General features: G+C 39.7%; 1 protein-coding gene across 3 annotated transcripts in view; it reads right to left on the reverse strand.

Annotated features, from left to right (window-relative positions):
- TIPARP (TCDD inducible poly(ADP-ribose) polymerase) overlaps positions 1-26,134 on the reverse strand; it is a 61,163-nt gene that overhangs the window by 13,104 nt on the left and 21,925 nt on the right. Inside the window, exons 1-2 of one of the 3 annotated variants that reach the window (XM_084639174.1) lie at positions 22,910-23,561; positions 19,106-20,105 (exon numbers count right to left, since the gene is read on the reverse strand). In XM_084639174.1, coding sequence (XP_084495300.1) covers positions 19,106-20,043 — 938 coding nt within the window. In that variant the 5' untranslated portion in view covers positions 20,044-20,105; positions 22,910-23,561. Of the gene's footprint in view, positions 1-19,105; positions 20,106-22,862; positions 22,884-22,909; positions 23,562-26,134 lie in introns of those variants that run through there. The other 2 variants (XM_084639175.1, XM_084639173.1) reach the window with 2 other exon arrangements.

A 26,134-nucleotide genomic window follows, 5' to 3' on the forward strand; every position in this document is an offset into this window, starting at 1 on the left:
AGAATAGTTCCACCAGTTGCACTCTCCTTATCACCCTGGGCCAAATTCACCCCTTTTCTAACTCCACTGAAGTCAACATGGAGTTACACCAGGGATGAATTTGGCCCATTTCATTTCAGAGACGTGTGATTCACTGCTGAGAACTTTCAGTCTCACTGCAGCAGTAGAATTGTGTAATAGAATGTCTCCATCTGGTAAAAGTTCACCTCTTTCATATTTATAAATTACTACATATAAGGCACGTTTTGCAGGTTAATCAATACTGTTATCTAAATGATATCATGTCATAGCCGTGATCCTAAAAGGATTTCAGTTGAGAGGATAGTATAATGTGCAAAATCTCTAGAATAATCAACCATCTGTTCATTACATGTATTGCCAACATATGAAATCATTCCAACCTGAATCTGGGTATGAAAAATAACTAGATCCTAAAAAGGAGGGCTATTTTAGTACTTTCTGTGTCTTCTTATCAGTACCTCCTCCTACCCTATGAAATCTTGATACACTAATTAAATCTGACGATCCACAGCATATTTTATCAATGCATAATGCACAAACACCCACACTGATTCAGAAATGCGTCCCCTTATCCAGCATTATTTTAAGAGTAATATCCTATACTTTAGGAAAGAACAGTATGTACGAACCAAACATTGCATATAAATGATAAAAAATAGGGCTGTCAGTTAATCACAGTTAACTTATGATTAACTAAAAAAAATTACTCGCCATTAATCGCACTTATAACAATAGGTTTCAGAGTAGCAGCCGTGTTAGTCTGTATTCGCAAAAAGAAAAGGAGTACTTGTGGCACCTTAGAGACTAACCAATTTATTTGAGCATAAGCTTTCGTGAGCTACAGCTCACTTCATCGGATGCATTCAGTGGCAAATACAGTGAGGAGATTTATATACACACAGAACATGAAAAAAATGGGTGTTATCATACACACTGTAAGAAGAGTGAGTATGATGAAAATGAACATGCGTCAGTCCGCATTGCTTTGGATAGTTATCAAGCAAAACCCATGATCAGCATGGAAGCGTATTCTCTGGACTGGTGATTGAAGCATGAAGGGACATATGAATTTAATGCATCTGGCACGTAAATATCTTGCAACGTCAGCTACAGCAGTGCCATGCAAAGGCCTGTTCTCACTTTCAGGTGACACTGTAAACAAGAAGCAGGCAGCATTACAATTTGCAGGAGATAATCAACCTTGTTTGTCTGAGTGATTGGCTGACCAAGAAGTAGGACTGAGTGGACTTGTAGGCTCTAAAGTTTTATATTGTTTTATTTTTTAATGCAGTTTTGTGTACATAATTCTATATTTGTAAATTCAACTTTCATGATAAAGAGATTGCACTACAGTACTTGTCTGAGGTGAATTGAAAAATACAATTGTTTTTTAAAGTACAAATATTTGTAATAAAAATATAAAGTGAGCACTGTACACTTTGTATTCTGTGTTGTAATTGAAATTAATATTTGAAAATGTAGTAAACATCCAAAAATATTTAAAATAAGTGGTATTCTAATGTGATTAATTGCGCTTAATTTTTTTAATCGCTTGACAGCCCTAATAAAAAATAAACCGAATAAAAAACCAGCACTACTTGTAATAAATTACCAGTGTGAACCTGCTGAAACTGAATGCAAGTCAAGAATACATACACTTTCTAGAGTGAAAAAAGCACCTTCCTGGTATGCAGTCATTTTGTTCGGTAACAATAAGCTGTAAACTACTTTATTTGAAAACAATGTGTGAAATCATGAGGATATCATTTCCGTTGAAAAGCAGAGCTATATTATCTGAAGTATTTGCAAGCAGCATTGTAAATGTGAGTTTTTGTGTGTAAAATTTTTCATGACAATTTTGCAATTCTGTTTCAGAGGATTTTTGTTTTTTACCTTAAAATATACACTTACCTTTGTATATTTTGACACAAAAATTCATCTTTGAATAAAATATCTAATTTTGAAAAGACCAAGCATTTTTTGTTTGTTTCCTTTTCACAATAAGACTGCTTTGGAATAAAACATGGGCTCAGATTCACTCCCAATTTATCTTACTTTGAAGCCAAAGCACGACACATTGCAATTTTTAATCCACAAAATTCAGCCCTATTCACAAAATTGCAGTGAAATGCAAAAAAATAAAAAGCAATTTTAAAAATGTTTGGTGAATTATGTATACAGCTCTATTTAGATGTCAATATTTTCTTTGATAAAGCTCTTTACTTGGCAAATATTGCTGATTTTACTAACGTGAGTATACAGTGGACAAAGATTTACAATAGTCTTATATCAATGCAAATACTGTACAGAGTAAAACATAATCCAAAAACACAAAGAGCCATATTTGACACCCAAAATGTGTTTTCAAGACTACAGCCCTGCCTAAAATATCACATAAGTGATTAAGTTCCTTGGAGGACCAAAGTCATAAAATGTTGAATGCTGCTAAACAAATTTCACAGGCATCCAAACCATGGCTGGTTACTGATACATTACTTTGATGTTTCTAATAACATATTTAACTGTGCTAAAATACAGAATCTGACATATACTTTCAACTGCGTTACAAGGTGATGAGAAATAAAGAAGTACTATGCAATATTGATGAGATGTATGAGGAAAATTTTTTTATTAATTTGAGGGGAATTTACTGAACTCTGTGGTTGTTTTAGTAGTGTCTTGGTTGCAGCAACTTAGACTTAACGGGTCAACTTTCCAAAACTCAGCATAATGGCTGCACATAGAAAACCCTCAATATGAACGCACAAATCATTTAATTGCACCAGCAAATGGCAACTTGGGAGTTTTTCTTATGACTTTTCTTCTGACAGTTCTTCAGCCAGAGCAAAAGGGCAATTTATTCTTTCCCATAGTAACTATGAGGTTTACAGTGTCAGATACTGATCCAATAAACTGACTTGCAATTACTTTCCCCCCCCTTACATCTGTAATTATGGAGAGCCTATTCACAGCTGAGTCTGCAACTAGTTCCTATTGTAAGTCCTATGTTTAGTGAACTTATAACTCTGGCTAGCAAAAATAGGTTGGCCTGAAAATTGCTGTTTACTCTGAAGGCTAAGAAGAATTGTTCTGAAAAGCTTTCGTTAAATAAGTCAAGATATTTCTTAGTTTCAGATTATTGAAAAATCAGTCTGATTTTTACTGGTGTGCAATGTTTTTTGTAAATTTTTAGCTCTATGGTTCCCAGCCTTTTCCATGCCAGATTCCCCTCCCATTTAGCAACAGAAGGGCAGCTCCTTAACACTTGTTTGGCAATCAGGTTGAGATCCCATCCATCCAGCTCAAACACAGTTTATTCGTCCCCCTTCAAAAACATTCTTCTTAGTGGATAAAACAGGTTGTAATTAAGAAAATGTAGTAATGATCAGTGTATCTAATTGTAATGGTTACAGTCTGAGAATTTTATCCACTGGTGGCTGGTTGCAGCTTAGATAGAACATAAGAGTCCTTCTATTCTCCACTGTGCCATTCAGGGACTTTCCCTTAGCACAAGTAGTACAGGCCTATATTTCTGACGCTAAGAGGCCAAGGTTCTTGAGATGACTCTACATGGTTGTGTGATACATCCAGTCATTGTGGGTGTTTTGGGAGTTGGTTTTCTTTGTAGCGTGAATGGAACCTTATTTATTTATTTATTTTTAATTTCCTGAATTGCCATGAAAATGGAATCCACTACCTATTTCAGGATACAGCATAGTAGATTTTTCTTTAAAAGTCTGAAAGTCAAATCTCTTTTAAATAATAGGTGCTTTAAAAATGATACTTTTTCAATCTATTAGAAAGGGTGAAGTTTTCAAAACTGAGTTGGACATTGAGATGCCCACTTCCCAATAATTTTGGTGGGAGCTGGGGGCCCAGGTCACCTAGACATCTTTGAATATCCCAAAATGTTTGACTTTTTTGAGGTCCCTCTAAACCTTGCCTGTAAAACTTCATAATTGACATACATTTAAAATCTAGGAATGAAAATGTTTAGAACAGGCAAGATATTATTTAACACAGGTCCTCTTATTTAAGTTCTGTGGATGGCTTTGAATATTTACCTACCTTTCTATAAATGTTTCCATTATTTTAAAATGCTTAAACCTTTTCAATTGTAACATTTGCTGGTACTCATGCATTGCAACCTGAACAAATGTCCACAAAGTTATTTGTCTGTTAACAGTGCTTCATTTAAAACATTTCCTTCTGTGCCTCAAAAAAAGACCTATTTCGAGCATATGTAATGCAAAGCCCAGAAACAAAATTAGTTGTGATTGATACAGCAGGTGATTGCATGATTACATTCCTGGGTTAGCTCTCAGATACTGGTGATGAAACTAAATATGACAATGTATCTCTCAACTGTGCAAGGCCTAAATGTGAGACAAAGACTAAAATCAGGGACTTAGGAAAAGTAAGAGCGCCAGAAGTTTAACATTATATGGGATCCATTCCCTAGCCGAAATAACTTCATGTTTAAGCTCAGTATTATGATTCAATATTTCTGATGTAAATAATTAACAATGTGAGATTGCAGCAGGTAAGTGTGGGACAGATAAATGTGGATATAAAATGAGGCTGGTCCTACATAATGTATAATGGACTATGTTTGGATTGGGAATTAAAACCCATCCTAGTGGGGAAGGGATAAAGTGTGTGCCCTCTCAACCCCTCCTTGAGTTTTCCTCCAAATGATTAACTCCATGCAATAGAGTCCTCCATGTTCCAGTAACATTTCTGGATATGTTGTATTATGAGGGAGGGTACTGCTGGTGATGAGATCAAAGGATCACCCCCATCAATGTTGGTAAAGTTATATTATTCAGTTTTTATCTGGAAATGGCACTAGCAGGAATAACAGGAAAGGAAATGTGGACACAAGAGTTCGGTACAGATTTGGGAAAGCAGGAAATTCATTCAAACCCTCTGCTGGGTCAAGAGCTACTCCCACTGCATATTTAGCTGTACAACATGTAACCAATAATAAAACAATACTTGGTATTTCTGTAGCACCTTCCAACTGAGACGGTTACTGCACTTTACAAACATTAACAAATTGTGCCTCACAGCAACCGTATAAGGTAGGTAGATATTCTCATCCCCATTTTACATCCAGAGAAATTGAAACATGGAGAAGCTGTGACTTGTCCAAACTAGCTCAGCAAATCACTTGTAGAGCTAGGAATTACTCTTGGGGGAATTCTGTGCCAAAAAAATTAAAAATTCTGGACACAATATTTTAAAATTCAGCAAAATTCTGCATATTTTATTTGTCAAAACAGCACTATATAATCACACCAGTTTCAATTATTTTGGTAAATTTATTTCAAAATACGTATCAGCAACTATGCCTGTAACAATACAGAGAAAAAAAAAATGTTCCAGGAGTAGAGAGTTAAAGAAACCCCTACCACAACTCAGTTCCTGTTTCTCTGCCCCCCTCCCCCCAGAGCACAGCAGGGGGAACAGACACTCTCACCTCCTCCACCCAAAGCCCAGCTGCAAGGCACCCTCCACCCCAGACACCCACACTCCTCCCCACCAGAGCCAGCTGCGGGACCCTCCCCAAGCCAGACACTCACATTCACCCCTTCCCCCTAGCCCTCAGAGCGCCCCCTAGCCCAGACACCCACACTCCCTCCCACTGTAAGTCCCCAGTTGTCCTCCCCAGGCAAATGCTCGCAACACTTCCCCCGCCTCCCAGCCGCACAACCCCCCCACGACACCCACACCCCCTAACCCCCAGAGCCCAGGGATCCAGAGGGAGAAACAACCTGATGCTGGGCCGGGCTTGTGTGGAGATTCCTGCATGTTGCCTCCTTCCTTCAGGGCATGCCGGGATCTGCAGCTGCCAGGAACCCTCAAGCTCCCTCCCCCTCCCTCTAGCAGTGTCTTCTACTTGTGAGCTGAGCTGTGCTCTGCTGGGTCCAGCAGCCTCTAATGGCAGCCAGCAACTCTGCAGCCCATTTCTGGGAAGGGAAAGAAAATTCTGTGCAAAAAACATTAATTTCTGTGCAAATTCCGCATGCGCAGTGGTGCAGAATTCCCTCAGGATGAAAGGAGTAGAGACCTCTTAATAACCCATCCTATACTTTAACCACTAACTAGATCGTGCTTCTTCTTTATAAAAAACTGGGCTGTTTAATGGAATTTTATTTACATTATGAGAGTAAATATTCCGTACTCTCTTTAGTGAACATCGCTTGAGTATATATATTGCATACACACAAGGAGGGCCAAATTCTGTATTCAGTTAGACCATGAGACTCCACTGATTTCAATGAAGTTGCCCCAGTGCAATGCAGAACGGAATTTGGATAACTGTTACCCTGCACCCAATCCATAGAGAATGGCAACGAAGCCATCTGATATCTATTTTGTATCCTTTAAAGCAAGCTTCTTATGCACCTACTAACAGCAAATTAAAATCACATGTTGTTCTGTTCAAGGAATATGGCCCTCTAATTCTCCTGATGAACTTAAGTTTAATGAGTTGAACGACCTACGGACTATCCAGGCGATTCTATCGTATATACTATGTGCCAACAGAAGTTTAAGAGAAAAAGATTTTTTTTTAATCGGAAGTAACGTGAAAAGGTATGTGGGTTTTAAACTCTGCTCCTAAGTTCAGATACATGTCATGAAACTTACCACATACATTAGACAACAGAAAAAAAAGGTGCACTGATCAACAAAGGTCTGCAGAGGAAATGAAACTCAGTTCCCATCAGACCAGCTGTGATATGAAGCAAGATTAAGAGCTAAACACTATCTAAAAGTATGTAACTGTTGATTTCCTCTCTGACTAAACCCTGCTCCTCCCTGAAATAGCAAAAGTCTAAAAGCTATTCAAGAGAACAACAGATCAACTGGGTCTCCAAATAGATATGAAGTCCTTTCGTGCTAAAATTTACAAGCTTGGTTAAATCAAATTCAGTCAAATACAAGTCACAAGAATACTTGTTAGGTATTCACACCTCCTGGGTAGCCCTGCCAATTTTTAAAGTAAGTGCTATCTTCTCTTATTCAAAGTAAATAGTTGTGCAAAGTTATAAGGCGAAATCCAGCCCTGTGGAGATGGCAAGCACAAAGCTTATGAACTACTTAAGCTGCGCTGTATAATGCTGAATTTCACCCAAAGGAAATTATTTTAGTATGGTTGCTAGTCGTTTTAAACATCACAGCCTCAGATCCTGGAAGACATGGATCCAACTCTGCTCCTATTGAAATGGATATTGGCCCAGATACCACAGTGAGTCATGCTCTATAAGTACCTGATCCAAAACCCACTGAGGTCAATGGGAGACTTTCCAATGACTTCTGTAGACTTTGAACCAGGCCTTAAATATGTAGATTAGATGAGAAGCAGAGTGAGTTTTCCTATTAACATTAATGAGAGCAGGACAGAACCTCATGAATTGTAGTGCCAAATTAACTAAAAGAAAGGGCAAAATTCAAAACTGTTGTAAACAAGTGTAACTCCAAAAACTCTTCAGAGTTGCTCCCAGTTACACCAGGTTTGGATTTGGCAAAGGGAGAGGGGGAGATTGAATGGGATATTGCAAGTTTTTAATTTTGCAATACTTCGATCATCTACCAAATTTTTTTAAAAAAAATTTAAGGTCAATTTTCAAACCCGAGTGCCCAAAGTTAGGCTCCTGAATACATATATGGCAAGTTCAGCATGATTTTCAATGGTGTTCTCTGCTAAGTTGTAGGTGCTTCTGAAAATCAAGCCTCTTTTACTGAAATACTTATACAGTATCAGCTCACAGGATCTGAAAGTTATATCCAAAAGTGAGTAATTAAAACTCCCACAGGAAGTAACAGTTAAGTATTATTATCCCCCTTATTCTGCAAATGGTGAGCTAGAGAAGTTATGAGACTTGACTCTGCCATTGAAATCCTGTGTGATCCTGGTCAAGAACAGAGCATGGAATCCTGACTCCTAAGTCCTTTGGTCTGACCATCAGAGCCATTATTCCCTCCTTTAAAAGGCAAAAACCCTTTTAGGTATTTCCCACCCCCAAATAAAAAAAAAAAAAGTCATTGCAACACATTGTCTCATTTAGCAAAATGTTGTGAAATATCAAGCCAATTAGTTGCAATGAGTCTTAAAGGAATTTTTCTCATCGTCTTGGTAGTGTAGCAATAGAGCATGTGATTGGATTTTGGGTGCTCCCTATCAGAAGAATGAACAGCATCCCCCACAGCTGCAATATCTTGCATGAAGGCAATTGCTAACACTAAAGATGGTAGACATGATGTCCACTCGTGGTCTTATCTTTATTTCAAACATTCTTAAACTAAAAAATGAAAGAGGGTAGGTGACAAGCAGGGCAGGAAATTATTTGGTGAGTACTTTGCTTAATCTGTCCTCTCACCACGTCACATAGCTTCTCTCAGCTATGACTATGACTATAAGCCATGCAGATCATATACAGTAAATAAGATTCAGAAAGAAAACACGTCACAGCAAGAAAAATTCACCCCTAAATCTTAACCTCCTTCATCAACAATGATGCAAAACTTTTACTTTCTGACTGTAAATCAGCATTACTACTTTCCACAAACTTTGGAAACATTCATCAGCTGAAAATTTTTTTTTTTAATTCCTTCATAAAGTAGGGAAGTAAAAGGCCAAAGTTTATTGTTGCACTGACGTAAATGTGCAATAACTACAATGGGCTTGCTCCAGATTTACACATGTGTAACTCAGATGAGACTGTAGCTCCTAATGACACTACTGATGTCAGACTTATGCAAATATCTTCCAAACATTACTGGATGTACTGGTTTTCAGAGCGCAATTCCCAGTTGTCCCTTCTACTTGCATTTGAAGATTTATATTTAAATCCTCAGCTGGTGTAAACTGGTATAGCTCCATTTACATCAGCTGAGGATATGGTCTGTAGAGTTTATGGGCCAGATTCACTGGAATATTCTGGTTGCTTTGCACCACTCTGGTGACACAAATCAGCCAGAAACCAAGAGTAATTGACCGGTAGGCTGGGCTCATGGCTGCTTTGTATCACCAGAATGGAAAAAAAGCAGGCCAAATGAACCAAGGAATCTGGTTGAATATTTTTACTCAAAACATTTAAAAATTAATATTTTTTTCAAATACTTGTAGATCCTCAGATGAAAAAGCGCTCAATAAATGCAAAGTTTATTCATGAATAAACACTAATGTGGGCCAGTTTTTAAAGGTCAATGCAATGGGTGTATCTTCAGGAATGCACACCTACCTGTTCAACCCAGAAAACCTCACATGTGCACAAATAGTATAAATGCACATGCAAGAACCCTTCACGTTCAAGGGTGATCAACCTTAATATCAACCTGTTATATCAACCTTTTGAAAATCTGGAACAACAGGTCTGATTCTGCTCCCACATAGGCTACCAAGAAGGAAGTGAAGAAACAGACTGACAAAGCCAGAAGAGTACCCAGAAGTTACCTATTACAGGACAGGCCCAACAAAGAAAATAACAGAACTCCACTAGCCGTCACCTTCAGCCCCCAACTAAAACCTCTCCAACGCATCATCAAGGATCTACAACCTATCCTGAAGGACGACCCATCACTCTCACAGATCTTGGGAGACAGGCCAGTCCTTGCTTACAGACAGCCCCCCCAACGTGAAGCAAATACTCACCAGCAACCACACAACAGAACCACTAACCCAGGAACCTATCCTTGCAACAAAGCCCGTTGCCAACTGTGTCCACATATCTATTCAGGACACACCATCATAGGGCCTAATCACATCAGCCACAGTATCAGAGGCTCATTCACCTGCGCATCTACCAATGTGATATATGCCATCATGTGCCAGCAATGCCCCTCTGCCATGTACACTGGTCAAACTGGACAGTCTCTACGTAAAAGAATAAATGGACACAAATCAGACGTCAAGAATTATAACATTCAAAAACCAGTCGGAGAACACTTCAATCTCTTTGGTCACTCAATTACAGACCTAAAAGTGGCAATTCTTCAACAAAAAAAACTTCAAAAACAGACTCCAAGGAGAGACTGCTGAATTGGAATTAATTTGCAAACTGGATACAATTAACTTAGGCTTGAATAAAGACTGGGAGTGGATGGGTCATTACACAAAGTAAAACTATTTCCCAATGATTATCCCCCCCCAGACGTTCTTGTCAACTGCTGGAAATGGCCCACCTTGATCATCACTACAAAAGGTTTCCCCCGCCCCGCTCTCCTGCTGGTAATAGCTCACCTTACCTGATCACTCTTGTTACAGTGTGTATGGTAACACCCATTGTTTCATGTTCTCTGTGTATATATATATCTCCCCACTGTATTTTCCACTGAATGTATCTGATGAAGTGAGCTGTAGCTCACGAAAGCTTATGCTCAAATAAATTTGTTAGTCTCTAAGGTGCCACAAGTACTCCTTTTCTTTTTAAGTCAATGAAGGTACTGAGAGCGGAATCTGGCCCTGTATGTCTACTTACCTCAAAAGAGGTGGAGTTTATTACACTGCTCTTTTTTTCCCCCCGAGTACAGAAACACATTCATCAGAGCACTTCTGAATTATGGGTTTCTGTCAAATAAAAGGGCACCTTGTCCCCAACATCTTTGGTCTCATGTTTGATCCACTCTTTGTGATGACTATGCTTTGATTCATCATCATTGGTCAAGTGGGGTGTTCCCAGTAGATAAACAGAATATAGCAGTTAAGTATAATCAAGGAGACAAATTCTCCCTTACTTGCTGTTAGAAAACAGAACCCTTCATTAACACCCCCTTTGCCTGACTCTTTGTACCCTAGCAACAGTAACTATATACGTTGACAAAATAAGCAAGGTTTCACCAAAGCAATCAGCCTTAGATCTATGACCTGTTCATTTGGAAATCCAATAAATATAAAACCCATATTATTATTTTGTATAGAATGGGCTAAATTCTGCCCACCAAGGTACTAGTACAACCCTATTGACTTTGATAAGATTGCATCTTTGTACTGATGGGGTGACTTTAGTTCTAATGTATGTGTGTTGCTATAATCTTAAAGTACTATCCAGCCTAATAAACTACCAGATTTTTTTCTTTGCACCTCCCAGGAATACGCTAATGTAAACCAATTAATTTTTGATTGTTCAGATTCTCTACTGAAAGCTGATGAATCATAAAATTCAAACTCAGGCTTGTGTATCTGAACCAAATGAAGTCTGTGAACCTCTTATAAAAAATGTCAAATAAGAATACGGAAAAAATAATGAATAAATAATCTTAACAACTGGGTCAAAGGTCATCAGATGCACTTTCCCATCCATTATATATGCCGGTATTCTTCCCTAGAAGTTTCTCACAATTTTTTATAGCTCTAAGCAAGCAAGGAAAATATCACATGAATTATTTTATAATCATATGGGATGATGGCCTCATAGTTTATACTGTGGACTTAAATGAATCTCTTGTAATTATGGATGTGTCACTGAAAGGGGAATGATCAATAGTATTCTAATCTTCTCTACATTCTGCTGCCTTTTTTTTTTTTTTTTGGCCACCCAAATAGGTATTATTCAGAGGCATTAAAAAGAAACCACAGCAATACAAGATTTATAACATATTAGGTGTTTTTTCATTTCTCTGCTAATAAGCCAATGAAAAAAATCAAATGCTGGGAATGTGGGGGACTTCCTTCAAGGACTAGTAACTCACTTCTACATTACCAGTTTGAATCTAACACAGTTCAGTAGAACCAAAGTTCTGAAAGTTGTCAGGTGCTCTATACAAACTTAGGTTAGTGGTATCAGAGCAATGCAGTCCCATACAGTCCCAGGTGGTAGAGTATAAATCGTCATTTGGTAGTGGAGTTTCTGCTCACTGGTTGCAGTTTAAAGGTGTCAATATAAGGTAAAGTACCACCACCGTAGGTATTCAGGTTGATAGTCTCAGAGTGTCCAAGGATTGACCAGGCAAGGGGAAAATTCAACTGTCACTGATAAATATTAGGACTTGTTGGAAAAATGGAATTTCCATTCCATAGGAAATTCCAACATTTCAAAGAAATTATTTCAAAACTTTCCATGAAATGAAAATTCTGAAAATTTTTTGATTCAGGAACACTGAAATGTTTTGCTTTAATAACATGCTTGAATCTTTTGGTTTCAAAATAATATTTCATATATATAATAAATGCACCATTAAAATATAAAAGTCAAAACAAAATGAATCAAAATTACAAAATTGAAATAAAACAAGAAATTCAAAATGATTCAGTTAGACAAAATATTTCCAAAAAAAATGTTGTAATTTCAATGAAAATGCATTTTCAGACAGAAAACTGTTCCATCTAAAAGCTTTCAACCAGCTCTACTAAATATGAACTCTCTAAAACAATACAGAGGCATATTAGAAGGATGACACTGGGAAAGCTGCTCTGTGGATAGGGAACTTTAGTCCCCAAGGCTTTAAAACTGCTTCAAGAGTCATACATTCATTTTTAAAAGTGATAATGGATAGAATTTTCAAAAATTGTACCAAGTGCATTAGTATTTGATGATCAGTTACAAATCAATAACATTTTCAAAAGAGGCCACTGACTCTGGGGGCCTTAGTTTTTGGGTGGCGAACTTACCATCTCAAGTTGGGCATTCAACTGAGATACCCAAAATCACAGGCCATTTTTTTAAATTTGGCTGCAAGGGTCTGCTTGTACAGTTCATATTCATATCAAACTCCTACTGATTTCAATAATTACTTGGTGTAAGTTAAAGAGGACTTCAGGATGAAGGCCCCAACTAAAACTATTTTAGTGAATTCTTTTCTGACCACTATGGATGTAGTCTTTATAAAATAGTGTCTTAAAAAAGACCATAGTGGTCTTTTCTGCTATTCATCCTTAATGAACTGCACTGGTTGGCAATTACACAATATTGTGACCGCTGGATTACCTATAAACAATTCTTCCAAGCAACCTGATTTAACACTTATAAATCTTTGCTTTTAGAAAGGATTGTTTTATTACCATAAGTACACAAGGAACAGACTGACCTAAACCAGAAGCCAGGTGACAGCTGCTTTCAAAATTCGAATCTGCTTATTGATGCAAAAGGAGAAAGGGAATAAATGAGTGATTGCTGCTGATTCCTATGACAGCTCTACATAGGCCTTATAACATCTCCAGATTTTTATAGCTAGAAGCCAATTAGCTTTATTTCATACGTAAATGGTAATATAACAAAGGGAAAATAAGAATTCATTGGACTGCATTATCATAAAGCACAAGGCACATTTTAAAAATCACTTCACACACTTCTTGCTTAGTGTCTCTCTCAGGCTTTTTTTATAGCAAAGAATTTTTAAAAAATAAATTCAAATCCATTCAGCTGTGTATAATCAAGAAATATCAAGAAGTGGCAAGACACAGTAAATTTCAGCTGTTCTCTCATCCCTGGTATTATCAATAACATATAATGAGTTATCTCATACATTGCAACAGCTGTGCTGATCAGAGAGATAACTTGCTTAATTTAACAATCCAAACAAATGGTATGAAGTCAGAAGTTCCTGAGGGGGTAAAAAGGCTTCTATTTGGCTATAAAGGACTTTAGAAGTATATGGAAATACCCTAATGACATTTTAAAAAAGTGTCAGGGGCATGTTAATTTATATTTGTCCAGTTTTAGGGTGCTTTTCTCCACATGAACAAATGAAAAGAACCAAGAGCTGTTCTTGTTTAACAGTATCATGCAACGTAAGAAGAAAAAAGTACAATGGAATGGATGGCTAGAAATTCCATTACATGCAAGGATGTCTCCTTTCCAAACAGAGGGGCTGGGATGTTCAGTCAAATGATGGATCTTGTTGGCTAAATATTACATGATGGTTTTATAATGATAAATTTAGTTTTGAAAAGATGATTAATATAATGCCTTTGAACTTTTCCTATTTTCTGCAGAAATAGATGCATAATTTATACAGCACTGAAAAAACCCCAGCTTAACTCTGCAAATATTACCCCTTACTGAAGAGTATCCTAAAATATCATAGCCTGGGCACTCTAATGCTAGAAAGTGGTAGTTGGCATTGTTCTCTCAAATACACAGTCTGCATCTGGACATTCTCTAGGGCTTCTCCTTGCATGTATGAGGAAGACGACTAAGTGCTTCCGAATTTTTGAATCTGCTGAAGTTCATATTCCCAAGTACCTTAGAGTTGTTGATATTTGTTTCCAAACACATTGAAGATTTAAGAGAGAGAAAAACAGAGAGATCCCATTTATGATGAAATTATATATTCAGTTGGAGGCCAAATTGCAGTAACTGAAGGTCTAAGGCATCCTCATTACAATGAACTATTTAAACAAGGTGCATTACATTTCCTATTTTAAGATTGCATTCCCTTGGGTAAAGTCCAACAACTGAATGTGTATTTAGAGGAGTAACATAACAGATAAGGAGAAAGATCCATATAAATATATACCTAAAGAATAATTTTAATTTAGATCTTAAACCCTCATTGAGCCAACACCCAGAACCATGAACTTTCTTGAAGCTCTGCACAATGAAAATATTATGGATACAGAGTGTAATAATGAGTAACTATGCCATGTAAACTATGTACAAAACAAGGGGAAAATAAACAACTACCACTCGCTGGTTAGTAGTGAGGCTGGTTTCTGCTTGGCCTTTCTTGCCCATGCAAACTGCTGAACAGACATTTCCTTGTTTTATGCAATCTGCATAGATAGGCCTGTAAAGCTAGTCTGACCACAAGAGATTAATAGCTTTAGCCAAATAATGTGGTAACCATGTGAACCATGAGCTGCTCTAGCTTGTTTGTGAACCTCTCAGCAAGGTTCAACATGCCGCTATCTGCAACTTGTTGCCAGGAAACACAACATTGCTTTTGGAATACAGGAAAAGTCAGGTTGAAGTGACCACAAGTGAACTCCATGAAGACTCATATTGACCCCAAACAATCCATATCCAAAGGATTAGGAGGTGCCTCAGACATAAAGAGACACTGTTTGTCAGAGAGAGCTTCCTCCTACACTTCAACCCCTAAAAAATCTTTTTCAGATTCATTGTACAAAATTAGAAGTCACAATGCTGAGTAAGTTCTGTGTCTAGGCTCATGCTGATAATTATCTTCCAAGGTAGAACCCTCAAGGAACTAAATAGTTGGATGTACAGCATTTGCTAGATCTTGAGTCCACAACAACATAAATCTTTTAATAGAAAGGGTAAAGGATGTTGCAAATTGCTAGGGTACATTAAGCCTTATTCCGGGGCCCGATTCTGTAATTCTGTAATTCTGACTAAGGCCAAGATCTCCACTGAAGTCAATGGAGAGACTGAGGTAAAGACTACAGGATCAGCAGCTTGGTGAGGAAGTTTAGCAACTAAAAAGTATTAAACTTATTTATACTCTCAATATGCTACCTCCTCTTTTATCCCCCAAAAACTGAAATGGACAATACCCATTGAGAGGCTGTTGTTTAAAACTGATCCAATTCTGGATGTTCAAAGATCTGTCTCTGTACTTCAGCAAGTCCCTAGCTGGCTATAGAACTTTCAGAGCAGTTCTGACCCAGCACTTCTGGATTTTCCGGGATTACACTGCCTCTCTAACTTTACTCATGGCAACAGATCATAATGTGTTTGACACTAATCCTGACAAATTTCTTTCTGACTAGTTTAGACAGACAGAAACTCCATGTACCAAGATGCCAAAATACTCACCAGACTGGAAATTAGCATCATAAGCGTAAAAGGGGAGGGCACTATTCTGCCAGTTTTACAATCGGAAAAGGATTGGTGGGAGGATTAAAGTGGCTGTGAAGGGGTTTTGAAATTTTTTTTTAATTATTCACTCCTGACACTGATTTAGACTAGCCATCTCATGTGTATAGCAATGGAATTTGTGAGGGATTTTTTTTTTTTTTTAAAGGAAAACTTAACAAGGAACTTTGTTATTAGCTGAGCTCAGATTTTAGTTACTTAGATCTGTTTTTCTTATTTCCAGACTCTCTTTTTTTTTTTTTTGGCTGATTTATTTGCAATTTTCATAGCCAGTTATATACAATTTAAACTAGCTGAAAAAAAAAATGTAAACCACAGCATTGTAAAATTAAAATATAGTGGATTCTATCTGATTGCAAGTTACGGTTTTTTAAGGAAAAAGGCTTTTTTTTTTTTTGAGACTTAATTCCATTTCATGGGTTCTAAATTATTCCCTAAAATATATAATTGCATTTCTTTTTCTCTACCTTGCTTTAATTTTCAATGCAGGTTATGAACTACCTAGGTGCTGGCATTATTTTCCAGGGTGTTCTCAGTAAAAGGGTGAGAAGTTATAATTGATGAGGCTAGGGCCTTAGAGGCTAATTCAGTGCTCAGTAAAGTCAATGGAAAGACTCCCACTGACTTCACTGGGCAATGGTTTGGGCCTCTGGTATCTAAAAGGCAAGTTCAGCATTGTAACTGAAACAGAAACATTTCTGACCCTGAAACATTCAGGAAGAAGGAATGCCACTCTTCAAAGTGTGTGTGTGTGAAAAACTTATATAGATGCAGATACTAGAGACTAAACTCAAGGTTTATTCTATGTATGTGGACAAAAGGGTAGTTCTGCACTCTATCATCAGAATAAGTGGCACTGCAGGCTTCTTAGGCAGGGCACAAAAGATAGCAATAGGAAAATAAGAAAAGATATGAGAAACTACAATATGCAACAGATTTCCTCCAGCATATCTCCAACACTTTGAGCTTTGCATTTATGAGTTCTCTACAATGGCCTTCATTTGAGGCATGAGAGGGAAATATTTAATGCAGCAGACTTACTTTCCAGTAGGACTCATGCAAGTATAGTTTCATTTCCATATCTCAGTCCTCCACTCAAGAAGTGTCTACACTTGAAATGCTACGCAGCTGTGCTGCTGTAACATTTTAGTGTAGGCACTCACTGTTCTCCCTTCAGCACAGGTAAATCCAGCTCCCTGAGTAGTAGTAGTTAGGTCACAGAAGAATTCTTCTGTGAACATAGCACTGTGTACACTGGGGGTTAAGTCGGCTTAATACACTGCTCAGGGGGGTGGATTTTTCACACCCCTGAGTGATGTAGTTGGGTCAACTTAACTTTTTAGTGTAGACCTGGCCTACATCTTGCATTTACAGGGGTACAGACTTGATAATCTAATAGATCTTTTCCATCACTTATTTCTAACAGCCTGTGTCCTGATCCTGCAATACAGAAGTAAATAGGAATTTTGCCATTCATTTCAGTGGGAGTGGGATCAAGACCAAAGTGAGAACTGAATCTGAAAAATATTTATCCTCTTGTCTTTGATTTTCAGAGAACAATAAACTATCTATAGAGCAGGGATCTCAAACTCAAATTACCAGGAGGGCTGCATGAAGACTAGTACATTGGCCCGAAGGGCCACATCACTGACACTGCCCCCCCACTGTCCCTGGCCCCAGCCCTTCCCCGCCCCCATTCCAACCCCTTCCCCAAATCCCTGCCCCTGCCCCGCCTCCTCCCCTGAGCACACGGCTCCCCGCCCCTCTCCCTCCCTCCTGGAAACCGCTAAGTGCCACCAAACAGCTGTTTGGCAGTGGGAAGCACCTGGAGATAGGTAGAGGAGCGGGGACGAGGTGTGCTGGGGGGGCGGCGGGGGAGGGGAGCTTGGCGGCCGCAGGAAATAATGGGGGGTGTCCCCACCCCGGGGAGCTTTGCGGGCCGCAGCAAATAGCTCCGCGGGCTGCATGTGGCCCGTGGGCCGCGTGTTTGAGACCCCTGCAATAAAGGAAACTATGACTTCTAATATGCAGTATGATATTCCTAGGTGAAATTCCTATGAAATTCCTAAAGTTGGAGAATAGCACTTTTAAAAGTTTTGAATAAGAATGTTCACATTCAAATAGCTCAGTTATCACCAAACATTGTATGCTGGTGAAATTTACACCATTCCTAAACTGAAAGGACCAATTGTTTAATTTGAAAAGTTGCTTGGAATTACTAATGAAAAATGTACGTGGAATGTATGTGTTTAACCTGGATTCACATTAACTGAGCATTATAAGTGATTCAGACCGAAATAATGCAGCAGTGCTTTCAGTCATCCTGTTGTCCTCTTTAAATAGCTAGAAGTGAGCGGTTTCTAATGCAGAGATAAGTTTGAATTCAGGAGTTGAAGAGCCAATGTTGAACAATACAAGCCATACCAAGATTCTCTGTTGACCACGTTAGTTACTATAGAATATAAGCTTTCATTTTTCAACTTTCTAGTCCCTCTGGTATGAAAACCTTCTAGATGTAAATCCATGTTTGTCAGTCTTACTCAGCCTGCAAACAGGCATAAAATTAAATTCTTAGATTTGGTCTGTGCCTATTGACTAAAAAGGGAGTATTGCCAATAACTCCAATGGGCACTATTGACTTCAATGGGCTATGGACCTTAGGAGAAGTATGAAATGACCCCATTCATGTCAGGTGGCTGTTTCATTCAAGTCTGATAAGTATCACCTTGATCATATTAGCAGAGGCATTCAGATGTTCCAGTACTGTGGACTGAGTTTGTTATTATAGACAGATTTTGAACAAGTAGATTATCCCATTCTTTTTCTCCCAACCTAAAATTCACTTAAACAGATGCTGTTCCCTGGTCTGATTATTTATCACTGGGCTAGCATTGACAATGTGCTGCATGCTGTAAAAGACAAAGGCAGACCCTTTCCTGAAAAATTCACAGTCTTACAAGTCAGATACAGAGAAGACAAGAGTGTATTCGTAAGGGAAGGAATAATTGGTAGTGGTGTTTCTCTGGAGGAGAGTGGAACATTACTAGTGTTGGAACTTTGACACTCAGCATATAAATGACAAAAAATGGTACTCTGCACAGGACCCAATTAGCTCACTACAGGGAGACTACAGGCAATATTACCATACATTTCAGCAAATACGGGCATATTTTAAAATCTGAAAAAAAATACCAATCTGTTCCCCATACGTATGGGAAACAGCATTGAGTTTTATTTTTCTTAATTGCAGTTTAGCTGCGTGCACTTGGCTTTGCTAGTAAGTGAATGCAATTACCTACCGGTACTTCACTTTGATCCTGTCATTGTCTGGGTTGCAGTAGAGTCTTTCCAGATGCTCCTGAGAGTCATTGGTCACACTTTGCCAGGTCTGAGTAGCAGTCCTCCTGATCTGCCAGTGATATGGCAACACAGTATGATGTTTGGGACAATCACTGCCATAAATACAATTGCCCTGCAGAAAATCCACACAGATCTCTATCTCATCCTCCTGGTGGGTGTGATATTGCAGCTGGTTCAAAAGTTCGAACACAAGATCAAGTGAAGCCTCCTCGCTTTTGTCCTGGAAGAGCCCAGCATTGAATTCATCATTTGGGTTCAAATTGTACTGCATCAAGCAGCTATTCTCCTGGAATAATCCAGATGTGTAGCCTTCGAGTATCTTGTCTGGGCACACTGGACAGGCTGCAGCATCACTTGAGACTGAGTGAAAGGGGTGATGCTGGAATGATTCATTAGTGGAATCAACAGCAGTCCCGGGATTGGTTTCGGATGGGAAGCCCTGAACCCCAGACTGAATCTCCTGCTCAGGGTGACCAGGGGGAGGATGAGTCTCTGGGATTTGACCTTGCACATCTGAAGCTCCTGGCATCAGCACAGCCACATTGCTGCCCGGCTGGGGACAAGGGGCACTGAGTCCTAGGGCCTTTTTCACAACGGGTTCACATAAATTGCTATGACCTCCACTTTGGCCCCTGTGCACAAAGACCCCATCCAGGTTCCCAGCTCCCAGCAAACTGGTGAAGATTGGCCGCAAAGCCCTGAGAGTTTCTGTGTCCAGCCTCTTCTGCACTTGCTGCTTCTTCTTGAAGCAAGGCTTTACTGGTGGAATCTTATCAGACAGCCCTATCTGTGGGGGGAAGTCTTCTGAAGGAGGGCACTTCATCCCTGGACAGTGGGCCTGCTGCACAACACAGGCTGGCTCCAGTTCAGCATCCATCCGACACGAACTCTGCTCTTTCCAAATCACTTTCAAACTCCCAGAGCCTCACAAGAGCCAAGCTAGGGCAGAAGGGAAAACAGGACAGTTAATCTGTCTAATTGTTCAAGGCTGACACAAACAAGATCACTCCTGGAGAGAATTTCAGGCCGGCAACAGCAAACTCCTCCTCTTTCTGTGTTTGTGGGTAGCCCCCAGGCATGTAAAGCATGAAACCAACTAAAGTGAGACTAATTAAGCTCAACCACAGACTTGCAGTCTTCTCACACACAGTCTCAGAGACACATTCAGACATGCACAGTCCCTGGAGGGGGCAGGGAGAATGGATTGAGGGGGACAACTAAAGATAGAACAGGAATGGGAGTCAGGTCACAGGGCTAAATGAAGGGAACCTGACGGGGACACCGAGCAGACAACCCCGGACAGTGCCCACTGCTCCTCAAAGGTGTCAAGGGAGCCAGTGGACGCTGCCCAGAGGAACTCTGCCCAGATGCGCGAACGGACTGAGGAGTGGAAATAGGCCCCACAGTCGCAGGAAATCCCGTCAGCCAACCTCCTCTCCCTGGTTTTGGAGCTGGACATTTTGGCCAGGGCTAGGAGGAGGTTGACAAGGAGGTCCCACGACTTTGTGGGGCCACAGATAGGGAGTGCATAGATAAGAAGGGGAGGGAAAAAGTGCAACCAAAAAACACAGGCCTCGCTGTGAGCGTGCCCTTCTTCCCATCCTGATGCATATTACTAAAAAGGGCTTTGGCTCATCATATTGTATAGAAGCAAGCATTGCACTGTTCCTTCTCTCTCTGTCTCATATACACACAGACCCATCCAGAGATTCACACTCTCACACATTCAATGTAATATGTCCCCACCACTTTTAACACACATTTTTTCTCTCTCTCCGACACATGTCTTCTCACTCCCCATGCAGATACATTTGTTCTCATACAGTCTCAAATGCCCACATACACACACTTAATTCTAGGGTTGAAATTGTGACCTCATTAAAGTCAATGGCAAAGCTCCCATTAACTTCAATAGGGGCCAGGATTTCACCCTTAGTCTTTAAGCAGTACTGCAAATACTTACACACCACAGTCTCATACATGCCTAGACACTCCCATTTTATGCCCAGATACAGCCTCACACAGTCCCTAATGCCCATATACTCTCTTTCAGTCTGACTCACACATACGTACTGCACTCAATCACCCCTGTGTGACACACCAACAAGCTTGCTGGCCTACTGCACTGCTCAGGAAAGGACATCAAGGAGTGTGAATTTCTCAGGAATAAGGGAAACATTTATAAAAAAAATGGAAATGTCATTGATTTACAAGAGGGAAAAACCAAATGTTTCCAAAATGCAAATACATAATTACATTTCTAGTGGGTTACTGGAAGACAAAATACTGATTTATTAGCCAAGAGTTTGATATTTGATTACATTTAATTAAAAAGTATTCAAACTCACCACATGTAGCCTAAAATCTTACTGTTTAGTACATCAAAATTTATGATTTAATGAAAATATGCATTCAAGTGAGAGTAACTGATTATTCTGAAGCAAAACCTCTGAAAACCCAAATACAATCCAATTATTGTTTCCATGCTGAAGGTCTGTTCTACAAAATGATCTAGTTTTCGTTGCATACTTTTAAAGTAAAGTACTGTATTTATTCACAAACATTTCACATTAAATTGAGTATAGTGTTATCAGGACTGTCAGGAAAAATAAAATAAAATTAGGTAAATGCTGTTGTGTCCTCTGATTTTAAGTTCTTAGGGTTACTTTGAAAGGTGACTCTACCAGTTTGCCAACTAGAACACAAGTTCAGCTGGATCACATTTTTACTCTTCCAGAGTCACTATCAATCAGTTCTCTACTTGAACCATAAAATAACACCTTAAAGCTTCAAATAACTTCAAAGATCCGTCTGACTTAGGTTTAAGCCCTCAAATACAAGAGGATCCAGAGTTATGGAAGTTGCATTCTGCTACACCCATGTCTAGCAGCCTGTGTGGTATGTAAGTGGTTCAGGGAGCCTTATGCTGCCGGGGAACAACTGGGGGACTTAAAGACATTTTCAGCTGTATCTTTAATGCTATTTCAATACTGCTATTGCTCACTCGACTACTTTCTGGGTCTGTTATATTTTTAAAAGAACAGTTTGTTATGATTTATAGAACTGAGTTCTTCAACATGTCTATAAAAACAGAAACCAATGGGAATAATCAGCATTACAATCTGTAGCGATCTATATTTAGGCACCTTTCTAACACTACAAAATGACCAATATTATCTTGAAATAATGTTGAACTCAAGTAGCTCTGCGTTGAGACCTTACGTGCCATGTTTCAGCACAGAGACAGGTCTCATGGGTTGCAAACTAAGCCCCTGACAATTAGGAATCGCCATCATAGAAACCTACTGCCCTTCGCTTTGCTGGGGAAGCAACTCCCCAGCCGCCCTAACAAACAAACCAGCCAAAGACGCGGTTGGACTGGCCACCTGGGGACTTTCTGCCTCCTCCGGAGCTGCGCTGCGCCTCCCAGGCAGCGAGCCCCACAATCAGCGTGGCAACACAAACTGTGCGGATCCTCCCCAGGCTTTGACCTGCCAACCACACCACTTCTGTCACCCTCTCGCCAACACGCACGGACCGGCCAACCCCTCGCTCAGCTCGAGGGAGGCCCCCGCATTCAGGATTAATTTCAAGGCCCTTTTAAAACAAGACTCTTAGGCTGGGGACAAGGATTTTACCGCCCGCCTGTTTCAATCAGACATTTACTTTCCCTCCGATCATTTGTTTTCACAATACCTGACCCTCCTGTCACAGCGCAGCCCCGAAGTTGCTCCGTGGCTTACCCGAGAGCCAGCAGCAGCGCCCGGGCTGAGAGGGAGGAAGATGAAGCAGGAGACCGTGCCTTGGGTTTTGTCAGCAGCGGAGTCGCTGCTTGGCTGGAGGGGCTCGGCTGAGCTAGTGCTCTGGAGAGAGCCACAGCCGCCTTCTTCCGCTTGCGCTTTGCAGCGTGTGAAGCTCATCTGGCTCTCAGAGCCTTCCCGCCTGCCGATCTGTACGTGACAAACCACCCATTCCGCCCTCAGGAGCCGCAGCGCCACGGCCCTCCAGATCCCCCTGCTTCTCACATGTTACACTGTAGCTGTTTAAATATTGCTTCCGGAAAGCACTTGCCAGGCAGCTGCACGACTCTGGGAGGAGCTATGAAGAGGCAAGAGATCGGATCTGCACCTCTCCGTACCAGGAATCCACACTCCTCCCTCCTTTAGTGTGTGTGAGCGAAACAGGGAGAGAGAGAACGCTCCTGTTTGTTTGTATAGCTCGCATTCTGTACTCTCTGTGCGGCTGAAAGCCCCACAGGGGCTGACTGAAGGGTCACTTTGTTCTGGAGACAGACAGGGAGAGAAGTATGCACGGAAAGACTCCGTTTTCGGTCACATACTGAACAAATCATCATGTTTTAGTCCTCCCCTCCCCTTTCACTGTAATCAGAGCTGCACTTTAAGCAAACAAACCAACCACCCACCCACCCAGTAAAAAACACAGAGAGCAGAACTGGAAGGCTCCCATAAAGTAATGATCCTGTAATTAACACACACACATCCACCCACCCACTCGCTGGACATAATTTCCTGAGAAAAGAGTCGGCTTCTGCCTGTAGCTTACAATGAGTGTCAGATCTGGAAGGATAAAAAGCAAGGGGCCAGGGGAAATGGGGAATGCAGAAGTGGAGAGGGAGTGATACTATTTACATTGAAAAAAACGAGGAGTACTTGTGGCACCTTAGAGACTAACTCATATATTTGGGCATAAACTTTCGTGGGCTAAAACCCACCTCATCAGATGCATGCAGTGGAAAATACAGTAGGAAGATATATATACACAGAGAACATGAAAAAATGGGTGTTGCCATACCAACTGTAAGGAGACCAATCAATTAAGGTGGGCTATTAACAGCAGGAGAAAAAAAAACTTTTGTAGTGATAATCAGGATGGCCCATTTCAAACAGTTGACAAGAAGGTGTGAATAACAGTGGGGAGGGGGGAAGAGAATTAGCATGGGGAAATAGTTTTTACTTTGTGTAATGACCCACCCACTCCCAGTCTTTATTCAAGCCTAATTTAATGGTGTCCAGTTTGGAAAAAAATACTTCCCCAGTTTGGACACCATTAAATAAATATAAAGGCCCCATCCTATATTACCTGTATATTACACCACAAATTCTCATTGTAGCCAATGAGAGTTTAGGGTTTGCACAGAATGTAGGATTAGGTCCCCAAATAGCTATTTACATGTGAATAAAATATGTGCTTAGATGTATGTGTGCGTGAGAGAGAGATGGGTACTATTCTCTTAAAACTGAATAAATGTAACATGACCTCAATCCTCATGGTTTAGGACAGTGGCTCTCAACCTTTCCAGACTACTATGCCCCTTTCAGGGGTCGGATTGGTCTTGCATAACCCCAAGTTTCAACTCACTTAAAAACTACTTGCTTACAAAAATCAGACATAAAAATACAAAAGTGTCACAGAACACTATTACTGACTTTCTCATTTTTACCATATAATTATAAAATAAATCAATTGGAATATAAATATTGTACTTACATTTCAGTGTATAGTATATAGAGCAGTATAAACAAATCATTGTCTGTATTAAATTTTAGTTTGCACTGACTTCGCTAGTGTTTTTTATGTAGCTTGTTGTAAAACTAGGTAATAACTAGATAAGCTGATGTACCTCTGGGAAGACCTCTGCATGAGCATACCCCTGGTTGATAACCACTGGTTTAGGAGACACAAACCCCATGGATGAAATCCTTGGCCCCAGTGAAGTCAATGGCAAAATTCCTATTGACCTCAGTGGGGCCAGGATTTCACACACATGTGAATCTGTGTGGAGCCCCTCTGAAGTCAATGAGGTTCCATGTGGGCAGATCTCTGGACCAGGTAGAGCCCCTTTTACTGTAATGGAGCACCATGTGGCACAGGCATGGGCCTACACTGAGCTCATTGAAGAATTGGGGCTAAAGCCATTAATTAATATTTGTACAGCATTTTAAAGAGGAAAACATTATAGAAGTACTATTACTATAATATACAAGCAATTTGGTCTTTTCTGCATTTTTCTTAGGATATCTTTATCTCGCATATTTTATATATGGTTTTGTAAACAACACATTTCTAATTTTGCTTTTGTGCACAGCAGTTACCATGCTGTCATTTTTGTTGCTATACTTTGTGCATGTGCCAGAACATGACAGATTAGTTCAATATGTTGGTGCCATTGGTTAAGATGTTTCTATGGTGAGTCACATGCATATATTTGATTAGTGGGTTTCAGCAGAAGGCCTGGCTATGTGTCCATCAACTTCAAGGGACTTGATAGCACCAGAATTCCATTTACCTGCAGGGTAATTAACTACCCAGTTACAGTGAATTATAATGAGATAAGTAATACAACATAGAAGCCATTGTAGTGTAATTAATATTTTTTTTAGACAAGGGCTCAATCCTTCACTCCTTGTACACCCAGATGCCTAGTTACTTTAGTGAGAGTTCTGGACGCAGAGGAACATACAGGATTGGGCCCCAAAATTGTGTAGGTCATTTTTAGATTAAATAACTAAACTCAGACTGTAATTTGAAAATATATCTTTTAAATGCAGAGAGAAAAAATATTCTATGTCATTGCTATATTAAAACTAAGGGATTTATCTTCATAAGCTGGGGGCTGACTTCATTTGAGAGTAGCATATTAAAGAGTGGATTATAAGGGTATCCCATCTGTAGCATAAATGAAACACAAATCTTCATTATAATTATTATTACATATTTATGGAGTGCTGAGTTTCCAAAATGTTACACAGGATCAAGCCTGTAGTCTTTGTAACTACACTATACTTTGACTAACAAAACAAGAGCTTTACAACATGCAGAATATGGAATATGCTGCCATGTCTGCATTTATGTCAGACTGAACTAACTACACAGCTCAGTTTATTTTTAAAAAACTACCAACACAGAAATTATCTAATCTGTTTGGAACAGCATATTTTATATGTAAA

Source organism: Lepidochelys olivacea (genome assembly GCF_965140295.1).
Source record: "Lepidochelys olivacea isolate rLepOli2 genome assembly, chromosome: 9".
In the NCBI taxonomy this organism is placed as follows: domain Eukaryota; kingdom Metazoa; phylum Chordata; order Testudines; family Cheloniidae; genus Lepidochelys; species Lepidochelys olivacea.